At 44.0% G+C, this 18,548-nt stretch overlaps 1 protein-coding gene across 1 annotated transcript in view; it reads left to right on the forward strand.

Moving 5' to 3' along the window:
• LOC147728887 (uncharacterized) overlaps window positions 1-17,539 on the forward strand; it is a 386,974-nt gene extending 369,435 nt beyond the window's left edge. Inside the window, exons 19-20 of the mRNA XM_086963878.1 lie at window positions 13,734-13,974; window positions 17,362-17,539. Coding sequence (XP_086820004.1) covers window positions 13,734-13,974; window positions 17,362-17,449 — 329 coding nt within the window. The 3' untranslated portion in view covers window positions 17,450-17,539. The remainder of the gene's footprint in view (window positions 1-13,733; window positions 13,975-17,361) is intronic.
• Window positions 17,540-18,548: the final 1,009 nt, after the last annotated feature.

Here is an 18,548-nt window from a genome sequence, read left to right on the forward strand (position 1 = left end):
GATGGAAGGGCACTTCCAAAACATATGTACTTCGTCTGCTTCAACTTCCCCGCACTTTAGACACTTTGCTCCTTTGGAACCAATATTGGATAGCCTTCGTGGGGTCCAATACGCTTTATGAATAGTAAATAAATGGTTTTACCTTAGAGGTGCAGACTTAACATTTTGCCATAAAAAAGACAGAGATACTTGCCATAAAGTATTAAGATCGTAGCACGGCAGCTCCTTCCTCCAAATTGATTTAAACCATGGCTGAGAATCCTCGTGGGGTTGAACTAGCATCCAATACCATTCGGCGATTTCTTTCCGCCTCAAAGCAAAAGTGTCATCTTGAGCTAAATAACCTGCTCTAAAGCTGAATACCAATCATATATGCCCTTCAAACATTCCTGTTAAGCAAAACATCTGCCCAGCTCCTGATCCATATCGAATGATAGAGCTGATGACCATGATATTGATCCACTGGATTTTGACTGCAGGTAAAGATAAAAAGTATGTGTTGATATTAGAATTTCTTCTAATTAAGTAATCAAAGGTGTGTGTGTGTGTGTACTATGGCTGATCTCCCATAAAAACATAGTCAATGGGACTCCATGGAGGTAAAGCAATGTTTTCTTAAAAGTACCATAGCCTCACCCTTTCGTAGCTTTGGCAGCTGGCAAGACTTGCTATTAGGATCTGTAATGGGTGCAAGGATACAACCACTTAAACCATATCACAGTTATCTCAACCAGTCTTGTAATGAAAACAAAAATATAGTTTATAATTAGGATCATTGGCCCTGTGGTAGTGGATAATGCTGAAGGAACTCTGCAGATGGGGTTATGAAGACCATTATTCACTTTAGCTTTAAAAGTGTCTGCTGCAGTCCGGGTTGCTCTTGGGTCCTAAACAGATCACAAATCTTCAGGAAATAGGGTATCACTCAGCAGGCAGGCAGGGCTCATCAGTGTGCACACTAGTTCAAAGGTTAAGTTGAGGAGGTGGTTGGTTCGACTCTTCTACACAGTTGCACTCCAGTAGAAACTCTGGCAGAGGAGAACAGACATCCTTCAAGGACTGCTATAGATTTAGTGGGCGGGCCCTACAAGGTTCTGTATGAAGAGTGAATTCTCTAATAAAAGAGAGAGGGACCCCTAAACCAAAGGGGTACCACAATAGACACAAGTCAAAAAAGTAAATTCCCTTTGGGCAAGTGAACATCAATACAAAGGTACTTACAGACAATAGACTCACTTATACATGAGCATAACAAGAAAGCAATGAAAAATGGAAAATTCAAACACGTGAAAACACTATAATAGGATCAAAACATTAGTACAATTTATTGACATACATTATGTTGATTAAAAATTGGGAAACAAACACAGGACGTAACAATAATAAATAAAAACATTCCAATAAAAAAGGAGCTACAGGAAAAAGGACTAAATTCAAATAACAAAATTATTTCGAATTTTCCTTAGTTTCGTAATCCACATTCACTCCTTGAGCATCGACGCGTTTCGGCGGTATGAACAAAGTATAACCGCCTTCATCAGGGTATATGTATACCTGTTTCCCAATAGTTCTGTAAATTTAAATAAGATTGGTCTAAATTATAATAGGCAAAACAAATCAAATTTAATTTTAAAGATACACTTTTCTAAAAAAACACAATGAAATGTCCTACTCTGTCTTTGAACACACATTATAGCATTGCTTCCAACATTATACGATACATAAATACAAAAGACATTACATTAAACGATTTCATAAGCATTAACATCATATTGACTAGATAACAAGGTAGGTCCACAGATTTAGGCAGTACCTTACATTTCATTGCATATATATTTTTAAACATAAAGTATCTTAAACCGGCCTAAGACATTTAGCCCAAGATACAGAGTAATCGAAAAGGATTTACACAAGTAGCTTACCCTACACAGCAATGGCAATGGTGAGGAGCATGATACATCACCTACCTCAGGGATAAAATATGTAAGTCAGTGCATCATAAGGGGTATATGTCCTCCTTATCCTTTTCTTGGGATATTCGGCCTGCGAATTATCCTATAGTTCGCCTAGACATGAGGATGAATAGATATCTTATTTATTTGTAACAAGGTTCAATGCTTAGACCAACAAAGCTACTTGAGTTGATGCATTTTAAGACAACGACCGGACAACGGGCATATTTACTCTACCCAGTTTATATGGCTGAGCCTCTTATTCTCTTTATTCACACGGATACTGTATCCCGCAAAAAGTGTACATTTCCGTTGACATTTAATCCAGCAAATGCCCACATTAGAATTGACATATTTTATCATAAGATTCGTCCACACCAAAGACAAATCGAGTCTAATGAAAAAATTATTAGCTAATCATACTTTGTGCTGTCTATCAAATGCAACCATAAGCAAGCCTACAGCCTATTGTGATCGGCTCTATAGGTGATAAATAGCCTGATTGCACATATCGCTCTATATTTGATTAAATGGCCAAAAACTAATTTCTATGGCTTATTCACACTAAGAATATTGAGCACGAACTGCTCCTTAAAATAGATTCCCCCTTAGTGCAACTTACTGATATAAGAATATAGTTGCTGAGATAAGTTCAACTTTCAAAGTACGTCCAGCGCTATAGCTGAAAGCTGTAAATAAACAGACAAAACGGGAATACCATTAGTTTCTATGGCTTATTCACAATAAGAATATTGAACACAACCTACTCCTTAAAATATATTCCCACTGAGTGCAACTTACTGATATAAAAATATAGTTGCTGCGATAAAGTCCAAATTTCAAAGTACGTCCAGCACTATAGCTGAAGGCTGCAAATCAACAGAAAAAACGGAAATACCATTAATTCATATTTCAGGTGTGATTCTAGGTCGCTGTCTCTAATTTTTAAAGTGCAAGGGTATACTTACATGAAATATTAAGTAGTGTGAGCCCGGAACGCGGTACAATCTTAATTAATTTTCATCTTGGCAGGGACACAACGTGGCTCCTGATACACTTTAATTTAATTTAGCGACTCAACATTGGTCTCTGTCCTGAAAGTTAAGCAGATACAGAGCACCACTAGATCAAAAAAACGTCCTGGAACCGAGTTAGATAAAAGAGTTAACGCGTTGCACACATGACCAGCCCTTCTTACCTCCAAAGCTAGCTTGGCCGACGTCCCGCGTCCTCACGTACGTTTAGGCGAAATCCACCAAAGGCCGCTTTTCCTGCTGATCCTTATATACTGATTACGGGGGATAGGCGTAAACCACAATGCCAAATGGCGAACACGGAAGTCAGATGACGAACACGGAAGTAGTAGACCTAAAAGATGGACTATACTTCGTACCTACAATGTTTAATGCAGTTGGGTACGCAATGAATATAAAAAACGGACTAAAGAATGCCTGCCAGGTATTATTGTCTATGAAACGATAAGAAAGACTATGTTGTTGTGTATAAACGCGCATATTTACACGTTGGGTACTCAATGGATATAAAAAGCGGACTAAACAATGCTTACCAAGTATTATTGCCTATGGAACGATAAAGGAATAAATTATTGTATATAAACACGCATATATACACGTGAAAAAGTAATTTTAAATGCGAATAATTTTTCTGAGTAACTAATTTGTTATGAGAATAAGAATAACAAAGCTCACTATTCCTGCTATACTTAGATCAATCATTCCACTAAGGATATCTTTCGTTTTAAAACTTAGTGACACTTTATCCAGTGTAAAATTCTGTAGATCATGCTGAGGTTTCGATCCGTACCAGCATTTCTTTTAATAATAAATATGTTTAGTTGTTGTTCGGTCTATGAGTGCCATCTTTCTTATCCTGCCAATAACAAAGGCCCTGAGTACATATTGTGGATTATTATCAACACATCGGCCTGAGCGAATATAGAGGTTTATGAATAAAAATGCCCTATCTGTATTTAATACGAAGGCAATCTAAATAACTTCGCATCCCGGACAACCTATGTCTGACGAGAACAAAACGTGATCAACTTCTTATTCTTATCTTAAAAGAAATATATGCTGGTTTCGGCAATTTTTAGGATGCAGAAGGAAATAATTGTACATTTCTGGTATTGGTGCATCTATTGATGAACACACTACTCACTCATAACAAATTAGTTACTCAGAAAAATTATTCGCATTTAAAATTACTTTTTCACGTGTATATATGCGTGTTTATATACAATAATTTATTCCTTTATCGTTCCATAGGCAATAATACTTGGTAAGCATTGTTTAGTCCGCTTTTTATATCCATTGAGTACCCAACGTGTAAATATGCGCGTTTATACACAACAACATAGTCTTTCTTATCGTTTCATAGACAATAATACCTGGCAGGCATTCTTTAGTCCGTTTTTTATATTCATTGCGTACCCAACTGCATTAAACATTGTAGGTACGAAGTATAGTCCATCTTTTAGGTCTATTACTTCCGTGTTCGTCATCTGACTTCCGTGTTCGCCATTTGGCATTGTGGTTTACGCCTATCCCCCGTAATCAGTATATAAGGATCAGCAGGAAAAGCGGCCTTTGGTGGATTTCGCCTAAACGTACGTGAGGACGCGGGACGTCGGCCAAGCTAGCTTTGGAGGTAAGAAGGGCTGGTCATGTGTGCAACGCGTTAACTCTTTTATCAAACTCGGTTCCAGGACGTTTTTTTGATCTAGTGGTGCTCTGTATCTGCTTAACTTTCAGGACAGAGACCAATGTTGAGTCGCTAAATTAAATTAAAGTGTATCAGGAGCCACGTTGTGTCCCTGCCAAGATGAAAATTAATTAAGATTGTACTGCGTTCCGGGCTCACACTACTTAATATTTCGTGTAAGTATACCCTTGCACTTTAAAAATTAGAGACAGCGACCTAGAATCACACCTGAAATATGAATTAATGGTATTTCCGTTTTTTCTGTTGATTTGCAGCCTTCAGCTATAGTGCTGGACGTACTTTGAAATTTGGACTTTATCGCAGCAACTATATTTTTATATCAGTAAGTTGCACTCAGTGGGAATATATTTTAAGGAGTAGGTTGTGTTCAATATTCTTATTGTGAATAAGCCATAGAAACTAATGGTATTCCCGTTTTGTCTGTTTATTTACAGCTTTCAGCTATAGCGCTGGACGTACTTTGAAAGTTGAACTTATCTCAGCAACTATATTCTTATATCAGTAAGTTGCACTCAGGGGGAATCTATTTTAAGGAGCAGTTCGTGCTCAATATTCTTAGTGTGAATAAGCCATAGAAATTCGTTTTTGGCCATTTAATCAAATATAGAGCGATATGTGCAATCAGGCTATTTATCACCTATAGAGCCGATCACAATAGGCTGTAGGCTTGCTTATGGTTGCATTTGATAGACAGCACGAAGTATGATTAGCTAATCATTTTTTCATTAGACTCGATTTGTCTTTGGTGTGGACGAATCTTATGATAAAATATGTCAATTCTAATGTGGGAATTTGCTGGATTAAATGTCAACGGAAATGTACACTTTTTGCGGAATACAGTATCCGTGTGAATAAAGAGAATAAGAGGCTCAGCCATATAAACTGGGTAGAGTAAATATGCCCGTTGTCCGGTCGTTGTCTTGAAATGCATCAACTCAAGTAGCTTTGTTGGTCTAAGCATTGAACCTTGTTACAAATAAATAAGATATCTATTCATCCTCATGTCTAGGCGAACTATAGGATAATTTGCAGGCCGAATATCCCAAGAAAAGGATAAGGAGGACATATACCCCTTATGATGCACTGACTTACATATTTTATCCCTGAGGTAGGTGATGTATCATGCTCCTCACCATTGCCATTGCTGTGTAGGGTAAGCTACTTGTGTAAATCCTTTTCGATTACTCTGTATCTTGGGCTAAATGTCTTAGGCCGGTTTAAGATACTTTATGTTTAAAAATATATATGCAATGAAATGTAAGGTACTGCCTAAATCTGTGGACCTACCTTGTTATCTAGTCAATATGATGTTAATGCTTATGAAATCGTTTAATGTAATGTCTTTTGTATTTATGTGTCGTATAATGTTGGAAGCAATGCTATAATGTGTGTTCAAAGACAGAGTAGGACATTTCATTGTGTTTTTTTAGAAAAGTGTATCTTTAAAATTAAATTTGATTTCTTTTGCCTAATATAATTTAGACCAATCTTATTTAAATTTACAGAACTATTGGGAAACAGGTATACATATACCCTGATGAAGGCGGTTATACTTTGTTCATACCGCCGAAACGCGTCGATGCTCAAGGAGTGAATGTGGATTACGAAACTAAGGAAAATTCGAAATAATTTTGTTATTTGAATTTTGTCCTTTTTCCTGTAGCTCCTTTTTTATTGGGATGTTTTTATTTATTATTGTTACGTCCTGTGTTTGTTTCCCAATTTTTAATCAACATAATGTATGTCAATAAATTGTACTAATGTTTTGATCCTATTATAGTGTTTTCACGTGTTTGAATTTTCCATTTTTCATTGCTTTCTTGTTATGCTTATGTATAAGTGAGTCTATTGTCTGTAAGTACCTTTGTATTGATGTTCACTTGGCCAAAGGGAATTTACTTTTTTGACTTGTGAAGAGTGAATTCAACAGCATCCTGTGATGGTTGCTCTCAAGCCACTGAAGTCACATATGTGACATTCTGTAATTGTAAAATGGCATTCACCTCAGGTTATGAATTAGAGCTCATTCGTCACCGTACTTTCACACTTCTAAACATAAATAAAAGAGAATGCATGAAATTAGGATTTAGAGCCAACAGGCTATATTGCCCACAATAAGGTCAAAAGATATCCTCCCCTACCTATTTAGTCAGAGATAGTGCCGCTCTGTTGCAATTACTTGCCCTCTTATAGGCCCTCTTCACCGTCCGCCGTGGGTAATTCCTCTCCGTCAGTTTTTTCATTAAAGTGGTTGCTTCTGATTTAAACTCTTTTATGCCAGAACAGTTCCTGCGAATGTGCAGGAACTTGCCCACCGGTAAGTTCGCCCTCAGGGACTTCAGGTGGAAGCTCCCAAACACGAGTTATCCATTTCTGTCAGTCGGTTTGTGAAACATCTTGGTGTGTAGGACTCCTCTGTGTGGATAGATGACCAAGTCCAGGAAGGGTAATTCCTCCTTTGTGATGGTTGAGGTGAAATGAAAGAGTTATTGCAACAGAGAGGCACTCCTGAAATGCTATTAAATAAAACTCCTCCTTTTCCTTCTTATCCTTTTGTGTGGCAGACTTTGGAGAACCCTGCATTAGGGATCCAATATAACATATGCCAGATGTATTGTAGTAAAGAAACGTACCGTACCGCATCATCTCTCCTCCTTCTCTTTTCCTCGTCGCTCAGCACCACCTGAACGATCAGGAAGCACACCCAGGCCACCTAAGCCAATCACAATGCTGCACTGCAGCGTTGTGATTGGTGAGCAACGTTGTGATTGGTTTGAGCGCCGCGATTCAGTGCTCAGCCAGGGAATTGGAGCCTGAGCATGTTCTCCACCCAGGCTGTAATGCAGCCTGGGTGGAGAACATAAGTGTGCATGAATGTTTGGCCGGCCCCAGACGACTGGCCAAACATTCATGTGCACTTGCAAAGTGAGCTCACCGCTCCCCCTGCTCCGGTATCAGAGCAGCCCCACCCTGCAGAGCTGCTGCAGCAGAACCAAATAAATTGATAATAACCTCGAGTTGTTATCATTTTATTTTTCCTTTATTTCGCCGCTGCACAGCAGTGGGGCGACGCTCCTCCGCTTTATCGGAGGAGCAGCTAATGTCAGCAGGTACCACAAGGAATATATCCCTAGAATTTAGTTTATTGCGATTGATGCCTCGTACTAAGAATAATAAACAGATCTGTAAATTTATTGAGTTGGCCTCAAGACTGGAAAAATAAAATATAGCAATGAATTGGAAGGCTGTAGTGGCACCGAAGATAATGCATTGGTTGGTGGAAGTGCATAAGTGGTCAGATGCTGAAGTGGCTCCCATACTCTCACCACAGAGAGTGTTGGGGAGGCCCATAGCTCATGTGGATTGAACTTTAATTTGAACTAAACTTGAGGCTAAATTGGATTAAATACCTCCATGGGTCATTTCTGGGACTTGTCCTGGTGGATCTGAGTGATTCTCTCACCCAGGAACCAGATTTTTATAAGAGATTAATAGGAGAGATCTGTTCTGCAAATGCCAGCAATGCAGATGTGACTCGTACCACACTCAGTTGACATATGTTGGATAGTAGCTATGAGAACTCCACCCGATTGCTGAAAGTTTTCTTTGTTTTTGGTTGAGTGGGCCTTGTAGAGTATTTCCCGCCTTGAGTAAGACATGGGGAGTTATAGTTTAATAGAGTTCTGGTTTGGTCATAGCTGGCAAATTAAATTATTATTTATTCATTAGTAGGTCAAGTGTAGTATCTAGGTTTACTCCTTACATTGCTATCTCCGACCTTTGTGATTATTTTACGTGTGCCTATTGTTAAGTAACTGAAATGCATTAAAAATATATTTTTTTAAAGTACCCCATTCGTCCCAATCAGGAAAGACAATGAAATTATTGTTATAATGGCTGAGTACCGACTGGATATTTAATCAAAATATATTAGTCTTTTTTAAAGATGAAGATTCAGAATCATTGTCTTAATGCTTTATGCAAAGGTTGAAGACATTAGGACACCCCAGGACCCCCCACGCCGCACGGCCCACCAGCTGTAGGCGCCCCCTCGCTGCTGCTCGCTTTCCCTCCCGTTGTTGCTCCCCTCTGTGCCACAGTTGTATTTCGTTTCTATTTCCCCCATCTGTGCCTTCATTTGTATTTCGTTTCTATTTCTCCCATCTGTGCCTTTATTTGTATTTCGTTTTCCATTTCCCCCATCTGTGCCTTCGGTTGTATTTCGTTCTCTATTTCCCCCATCTGTGCCTTCATTTGTATTTCGTTCTCTATTTCCCCCATCTGTGCCTTCATTTGTATTTCGTTTTCTGTTTCACAGTAGTGTTGGATTTCGTTTGGTAGTTCACTGTAGTGTTTCTTTTTGTCAGTAGGCTTAGCGATTTTGCCGTTATTTTTCCCCTGGTGTGACAGCCCCTCCGCTCCCCGCTTCCCGCCGCGGCTCCCTCGCGGCCCCGCCCCCTTTTCTTTCTGTGTCCCCGTTGGCCACCCCGCTCCCGCCTCCCAGTTGCTCCTCCCTCCCACTTCACCTTATATGGAGCCCGCGCGGACCCCTGGTCCACGTCGACGCCAGCGTGCCCAACGAACTTACAACACCGCCACCCTCCTCGCACTCAACGACGGCCGAAACACCACCTGCTACCAAGTCACCCCGAGGCGCACTCACGGACCCTTCACCTGCCAAGCCTGCCAATTCACCTGCTTCCGGACCAGCCAGGTACCCGCCAAGCCGAGCGCCAGCAACAACCACCTCAAGTGCATCCTGCTCAACACCCGCTCCGTCCACAGGCACGCCGTGGAACGCTGGAACCTCCTCGACACAACCTCACCAGACGTCGCCTTCCTCACGGAAACCTGGATGAACGCCTCCTCTGCCCCCGACATCGCCATAGCCATCCCGGAGGGCTACAAGATCACACGGAGGGACCGCGTCAACCAAACCGGAGGAGGCATCGCCATCATCCACAGAAAACATCCGCATCACGACCAACTCCGACGACACCCTCACCGCCGCCGAACACCTTCACTTCCAGATCCACACAGACCCCAAGACCACCCTCAGAGGCACCCTCATCTACAGACCCCCGGGACCACGCACACAATTCAGCGAAGCCATCGCTGGCTTCGTCAGCACGCATGCCCTCACCTCCACAGACTACATCCTCCTAGGGGACCTCAACTTCCACCTGGAGAACAACAAGGACTGCAACACCGCCGCCCTGCTGGACAACCTCGCCAACCTTGGACTCAAGCAACTGGTGAACACCCCCACCCACTACGCCAGCCACACGCTTGACCCCGTCTTCTCCTCCAGCAAGCACATCTCCTTCAGCCACGCCACCGAACTACACTGGACAGACCACAGCTGCGTCCACTTCAACTTCAGGAGAACCACGACCCACCACCACCCGCAACAGGTTCCCCGCAGAAGCTGGAGCAAGACCACCGCCGACCAGCTCACCACCGCCCTCAGCCAGAACCCGCCCACCAACAGGACGGATCCCGACAAAGCAGCCCGCAACCTCACACAGTGGCTCACCAACTGCGCCGAGGAACTCGCACCACTGAAGAATCCTCCCAGCAGACCCGGCAGCAGGAAAGCCTTGTGGTTTACCAACGACCTCAAAATCTCCAAGAAAACCTGCTGCACCCTCGAGAAAGCCTGGCGCCACGACCAGACAGCAGAACACATGACCACCCTCAAGTATGCCACCCGCAAACACCACCAGCTGATCCGCACCACCAAGAAAACAGCATTCAATGTACGACTGGACAACAACACCCACAACAGCAAGGAGCTTTTCAGCATCGTTAAAGAGCTCTCCAACCCCAGCGCCTGCAACACCGACATCATCCCCTCGCAAGACCTCTGCGACCCACTCGCCTTGTTCTTCCACCGCAAGATCACCGACATACACAACAGCTTTGGCGCGCTGACCACGCACCCAACCACCGAACCAGCGCCCCCCACCACCACCCTCTGCACCTGGACCCCTGTCAGCACCGAAGACACCGTATGTATGTATGTATGTATGTTCTTATATAGCGCTCGATTATGACCCTTGGGCATCTCAGCGCTTGCCTTGGGAACCCGTCCTGGTTTTTCCCTGTGAGATCACCCGTGCTGGGCATCCCCAAGGTGAAAGCCAGGCATCCCGCCGCGGGGGGCCGTTGTGGAGATTAAGCAAGCTTGTTGCCCAGAGCTGCATAGTGTGAACTCGTGCTTAGAGTGGGCACCGAAGTGAGAATTATCGAGTCCATGGACAATTGGGTTCAGGACCCTGCCGCGTCGGGAATCGAACGCTGGTCCCGGGTCTGACCTCAGCCTCAGGGTATGCCTCCTCTAACCCATGAGCCACACTTCTCCACGTGCGCATGATGAACACCATCCCCTCCGGATCTCCAACCGACCCCTGCCCACGCCACATCTTCAACAAAGCCGACTCCATCATCGCACCCCAACTCCAGAACATCATCAACAGCTCCTTCGCATCCGCCACCTTCCCGGAGAGTTGGAAACATGCCTAGCTGAGCGCCCTCCTGAAGAAACACACCGCGGACTCCACGGACCTCAAGAACATCCATCCCATCTCGCTCCTCCCCTTTCCAGCCAAAGTCATCAAGAAGACGGTCAACAGACAACTCTCCACCTTCCTCCAGACCAACGGACCCCTCGACCCCTCACAGTCTGGCTTCCGAGCAAACCACAGCACTGAGACCGCCCTCATCGCAGCCACCGACGACATCAGGTCCCTGCTCGACAATGGAGAAACGGCTGCCCTCATACTCCTGGACCTCTCAGCAGCCTTCGACACTGTGTGCCACCGCACCCTGATACAACGCCTCAGCAACACCAGAATCCAATGAGCGGCCCTGGAGTGGATCATCTCGTTCCTCGCCGGAAGAACCCAGAGAGTCCGCCTCCCCCCGTTCCGCGGCCACCGAAGTCATCTGCTGCGTTCCGCAAGGATCCTCGCTCAGCCCCACCCTCTTCAACATCTACATGAGCCCTTCCGCAGCCATCGCCCACCAACACAACCTCAACATCATCACCTACGCCGACGACACCCAGCTGATCCTCTCCCTCACCAACGACCCCGCCACCGCCAGAGCCAACCTCCAGAAAGGAATGAGAGACGTCGCAGAATGGATGAAGATCAGCCGCCTGAAACTAAACTCACACAAGACTGAAGTCCTCATCCTCAGATCATCTCCCTCCGCCTGGGATGACTCCTGGTGGCCCCCTGCCCTGGGCAGCGCACCCAAACCAACGGACCACGCACGCAACCTGGGCTTCTTCCTGGACTCCTCCCTCACGATGACCAAGCAAGTGAACGCCGTCACATCATCCTGTTTCAACACCTTGCGCATGCTCCGAAAGATCTTCCGATGGATACCCACCGAAACTAGGAAAACGGTCACACAGGCCCTCGTCACCAGCCGTCTGGACTATGGGAACACCCTTTACGCGGGAACCACAGCCAAACTCCAGAAAAGACTCTAGCGCATTCAGAACGCCTCAGCACGACTCATCCTGGACATTCCTCGCCGCAGCCACATATCTGCCCACCTGAAAGACCTTCACTGGCTCCCCGTCAACAAGAGGATCACGTTCAGACTCCTCACCCACGCACACAAGGATCTCCACGACATGGGCCCGAAGTACCTCAACAGCCGCCTCACATTCTACACACCCGCCCGCCAGCTCCGATCCGCCAGCCTCGCCCTCGCCTCCGTCCCACGAGTTCGGAAATCTACCGTCGGAGGAAGATCCTTCTCCTACCTGGCAGCCAAGACATGGAACTCCCTCCCCACTCACCTATGGCTGACCCAGGACCATCTCTCCTTCCGGAAATAACTCAAGACCTGGCTGTTCGAACAGTAGCGACCCCCCCCCCCTCCCAGCGCCTTGAGACCCTAACGGGTGAGTAGCGCGCTATACAAATTTTTGTTGATTGATTGATTGATTGATTGATTAGCTGATGGCCACAGTATCAGACCAGCAGGATCTGGGGACCTGACACACAGCGTGAAGCTTTTTAAATTAGAGTCAAACTCTAGCATGTTCAAGCCTCTCAGTAAAACCCAACCTGCCCGTGTTTGATGTTATATGCTAAGGATGAAGAGCGCTGAAGCAGTTGAGGTTGTTCACACACAGTGAGTGTGACTACGAGACGTTCTATTGAAAGCCTTAAGATGTGTCCACATAGACAGATGTGTTATAGAGTCATGTAAAACTGGTAGAGGGCCTTTAGGTAAATAAAGGAGGTGTTTTCAGACAGTTATGGGAAACATTGGAGATGATGTGGGATGGGTAGTGATGAGTTACACCATCAGTGTTTCTTTCCTGGAAGGAAATACTAGATCAGATTAAAGGTGTTCTTGGGTGCCAGGTGCAACATCACTCAGCTACCATATTACTGAATATACGTTACCCTACTGTTGAAGGTATGACCAAAATGAATAAGATTTTAATTGTAGATATGTTACTAGCATCTAAACTGGAATTTAAACTTCAATGGGAACTGGCTGAAATGCCTTAAAGTGCAGTCTCTAGGGACTAGGGCCCAAATATTGTGGAATATCCTCACAGTGGAGCCCCAGATGTATTTAATCAATAATAGCTATGAACAGTTTGATTAAATGAAGACACTATTGATTGATCAGTTTACCATTGACATTTAAGGTGTCCTTGAACACACAGGGCGCGATGACTGCATTGGAATAACGGACCTTCTCGCCAGTCGTTATAAGGGGAAGGAGAAGGCGCTGTCATGATGGACCGCACTTGCGATCTGGTAGCAACAGACCCATGTTAGTCATTTTAATATTGTCCTAAATCGTAGACACTGGCTGATGATGGGGTGAGTAGGCCAGCAATGTACACACAATACGTGTTGCCTATGGATGAAAAAGATTGAAAAAGATTTGAGGTATCGGATAGTATGCCAAATTGCCACTTCACAAACAAATATGCAAAGTGTAATTAGTCAAAAAGTATGGAAGCATTTATTAACACAATGGTGTTATTTTTTATACAAGGTACAGTTGCACCCCGAGAATGGAAAGGACCCCGCTTTGTGATTGAGTGGACAGATGGCTCGCAGTCCATTCAGTTGGCTACTCACATGTTTGCTATTCTGCCTGAGATGCACAACCTGGGCGTAGGAAGCCACGTACTCGCTGTAGCCGACGATCACCCAGAATCCTTTGCGTACATGCCTGGGATGGTCATGAAAACAAACAACAAGGAGTGGCATGTCCAGTTTATTAATGGACAAAGGTAAGTGTTCTGGAACAAAAACGTGAATTTAAAAGCAGAAATCAGTGGCCTCAATCCCATAGGGCTGAGCGCCATGTGGCTGCTGAATGGGACTGAACAAGGTTTGTGTGAAAAAGTCTCTTCATAGAGATGTGCTTCTTACAGTCTATACACGGTGCCAAGGATGAGGTAACAGCAGGGTGAATAAGCTCCATTACTGATAGTTGGTTTGTCAATGTTATGGTTTAGCTGAAATTGACGGTCACTCCAAGCTTCTCACCTGCACGCACATCCTCCACGTCCTTGCGCTCACTCACTCGCAAACACTTGCCACCCAGCACCCTTCAGGAGCCCACCGACATACACTCCTTCTCCTGCAGACTTCTCCTCTCTTCTTCATCTGGTACCACCAGGAAACAGAGAGAGCTCCAGGGATAGAGTCGCCGACCTTCAGGCACACATTCATGAACAGCACCAGCAGCATCAGCTTAGGAAATTCATCCTCCAAGACCAGTCTATAAAGAAAATATTTGTGAATTGTCCAAGTCGCTTTTCATCGGTTTAATCCCTTTTTCCTGATTGTGAAACATAAATATCAGAGCCCTTTGAAGGCACATAATGCAGAAACACCTCAGAGATTTCAGATAAATAGCGAAGAGGGATATTTTAAGACTTGCAATTCCATTATATGACAATTAATAACATTGGTAATAGGTAATTGTAAATTTTACCCACCATTAAATAAAAGGCATATGAATCTATGACATTAACATATACCCCCAGATGCATTAAAGTTATGTTTTGTGAGTCCTTAATAGCGAATTTTAAGGAATCGCTATTAAAGACTCGCAAAACGGGATGCATGTAGGAATCACAATGTTATTTGCAATTCCTACTGATTCATTATTTGCGATTCGCTAATTGCTAATCGCAAATAAGGAATGGCTTTCCCATTCATTACTATGGGCCCCAATAGGAATGAATGGGAAAGCCATTCCTTATTTGCGATTAGCAAATGTGCCGCAATTTCAAGGGTGCCAGGGTGTCCAAAGGACACCCTATTGCACCCCTGAAATGGTAATGTTCACTGGTGTTGCGCACACACATGTCCCAAAGACATGTGTGTGTGTGTAATATACAACTTAGAAAAAATGCACTAAAGTGCATTTTTCTAAGTTTTAGCTTTTTACCACGTAGTTTGGATTTGCGGTAAATAGCGACCCCAGATTGCGATTTCGCAATCTTGGAATGGTTCATGCATTCCATTTAAGGAATCTTAAATTACGGTTCCTTAAATGCAATTGCAATTTGAGAACTCGCAATTATTTGCGAATTCTTAAATTGCGAGTGCATGAACCCGTGATGCATCTCAAATGCCATTGTTGTGGGCGCAAACGGCCGAATTTTGCGATTCGCACCGTTTGCGCTCGCAAAAATGCTTGATGCATCTACCTGAAAGTCTGCACAGTTCACTTTCTATTCTGAATGCCACCGACGTGACCTAGTGTCCACATTGCCTTTTCTTTCCACGCCCTTGCTTCATCCCTGTTTAATCAAGCAGCCTAGGTCTGCACAGCTTGGCCTCATACGCCAAGAAAGAGTTATTTTGGATGTTTCACAAGATGGATGCCTTATCTACCCAGGCCACGATGGTGCTCATCCTGCTCGATGGTACTCGATGCCTATCTTAGGTAAAAGCACCCACAGGGCCATCAGAGAAGGGGCCTTGCAGCCCTTTCTACTGTATACAATTCTGTCGCTCACAGATGTACCTAGGACCATTTACTGATTTGCATGTGGCAAGGAATGCTACTTTGGTCTGACATAGGCTCCCTTAATGGAACATGCCCCAACACCCCACCCAAGTGAGGTGGAGAATGGAGATCCACCAGGAGGTGGTACATGTTGTGTGCTTCTTCCTCGGGATCATGCTGGGGGACTTAGCCCAGCCTCATCGAATATTCTCCAGACTAGGCCCTGGGCGCTATAGCGCAGAGAAAGACCGCTTGAAGAACGCGTGAACCCCTGCGTTGTCCCCAATGAGGCACCTCTGGGCCCGCATGAGAGCTGGTGGTGACCTCTTTTCAGTGTGGACATTTGACATGCAAAGGGGGAACTTTCAGATACCGGAAGCAGTGCTGCTGAACTAGTGAAGCAAGACGAGAGCATGCTGGGCACCAGCGCAATCCCCCAGCATGCTCCACAGCAACCAGGTGCGCGCCCTGGGTAATATGGACCTTTGTTCTCTCAGGTGACAGCAAACATGAAGAGTATGCAATCACTTTATTGACAAAGCGTTTAAAAGCCTAATCTACAACTTTCAAAATCTTAAACTAAATTGCCAGTGTTGCTGCTATGACACTCAATTTAAAGTCACAGTGAAATGCATATAGAACGACGACTATCATAACTTGTGACTGTAACTGTCAGATGTTGTTTTAACTCCTTGGACGCTCATGACGAGCTCAGCTCGTCATGATGTACACCTCCATACACTCATGATGAGCTGAGCTCGTCATGAACAATGGGATTTTAAAAATGTAAGCATTGACGATGAATTTCCACCTCCTGTGGAAAATTGTGTTCACGATTTACGATAATCTGTGAGGCGAAAATACGGCCATTCCGTTTCAAGTCTTCTCGTTATCACTGTTGTGTATTGTTGGTGTTGTTATGTGTGCACCTTTGTGTGTGTGTGTATGTGAAAGATTCTGGTGTTTTTGTATGTGTATGCAGGGACGACAGTAATAGGGCATTGCGACTAGTGCGGCCGCACTGGGCGCTGACCTGGAAGGGGGTCCCTGACCTCAGGGTGACACTGCAATTTATGATTTAAAAGAACCTGCCGCAGAGTTCCCTGTGCGTCCAGCTTTCAGGCAGCAACAAAAATGTCAAGATAACTCGTGATTAATGTTCCTGCGAGAGAGAGAGAGAGATCGGATTTTTGTCTAGTGGCAGGTTTGACTCGCCATAAAGCAGTGCAGAGGGTTAATATGCCTGCTGCAAAGAACAGATCTGTATTTTATGTGGATAGCTGAGTGAATTAGAAAAGCCAGCCTTCAGCAGCGCTGTAAAACAAATGAAATGTGTGCGAGAGAGGAGCTATGGAGAGATGAAGGCCACTTTTGCCGGTTGGTAGTGAGGGTACCCAAGGAGGAGGTCATGGGGCGGGTCGACAAAAAAGATTGTCGCAACAAGCACTACCAGCGCTAAAGCCAGCCCTGTGTGCATGTGTGCTTCTACGCACGTGTTAGTGTGTGTCTCTGCATTGAATGTGACTGTACAACACTTCTCAACTTAACCCTGGTCCCAAATGTAGCAGCTCAATGTGCTTCTTCAGTGTGGTACCAGTGTAAAAAGCTGGTCCAGTAAGCCAATAATAATGTGTTGCCTTTTTATTTTTTCCAGTGCCCTGCTGCATCACCGCAACCAAATGTACAGAATCTCAGAAAAGTACTACAAGTTATCTGAGATGTTCTTTGAGAAAGTTCACTGATAACTCAATGAATTTAGTTACATTTCTTGGAACTATGACTATAATGTACAGAATTAAAAAAATAAAAAGTGGCAAGTTTTTGTTGCTTTGAGCTCTGATCTATTTTGTGAAATACAGTGAAAACTGTTTTAGCATGTTTCAAACGATTTATTATATTTTTTCAGCTGCGTGGGATGTAGGGGAGGAATTTAAATTTCTTTCGGCTCATGAGGTCATCCCTGGCAACTTGTTCCTCAAATACATAACTTCACATTTAGCACAACAGGGAAGAGCATTCCATAAGACAATACAAATGTGCAAAACATGCCTGTAGAAAAATCCATCTATTTGTATGAGGCTTTTATTTTAAGGATCTGGCTTTCAGCTGATTTTGTCATATAGGCAGTGAGGAGCTGGTAACAGTTTGGCTATTTCAGCTATATATAGTAAATAATATCATGTAAATATAAAATTTACAATAGGTAAATCAGCCCTCAGAAGGTCGTGCTATAGACGGGCTGAAATGCATAACGTTCACACTGATCCTGACCCACCTGCATGTCTGCAGAGGTACATCAGCTGATTTCCATGCTATAATTTGCGGTGGGTTCAGATTTACACTTTAAAGTATAAAAAAAGAAATGGGTGGAATGCTTGAATTAATCTCAGCCACTGGTAGTTACCTAGGGCGCATTCCTGTCCATCATTATTTTGCACACCTTGGCACCTCAGTTTGGAAACAGCCATATGCAAATTAGTGTTGACCCTGCTCCAATGGAAACAGTCCAGCCCCAAACTGCCAGGCCAAGTCCTTCTTGAACAGAAACACAAGGAAACCAGGACCAGTTCCACCCTAGTTGGGGCTCAGCTGCCAGGTATAGCTTGGTTTCAGTGACACAGTGTGCATGGGACCCACTTCTGGGCATACCAATTCCACTTGGGTGACACATAATATATACAAAATTGATGGATGGAATGCTTGAATTAATCTCAGCCACTGACAATTACTCGGGCCACATCTTGTGCTTTCATTATTTAACATGGACACTTTGATAAAGGTGCAGATATGAACTTTGGAAATAGATTTTCACTAGATATAATAGGAACTAGTTCACAATGG

This window comes from Lissotriton vulgaris, chromosome 3_1, assembly GCF_964263255.1.
Source record: "Lissotriton vulgaris chromosome 3_1, aLisVul1.2, whole genome shotgun sequence".
Classification (NCBI taxonomy): domain Eukaryota; kingdom Metazoa; phylum Chordata; class Amphibia; order Caudata; family Salamandridae; genus Lissotriton; species Lissotriton vulgaris.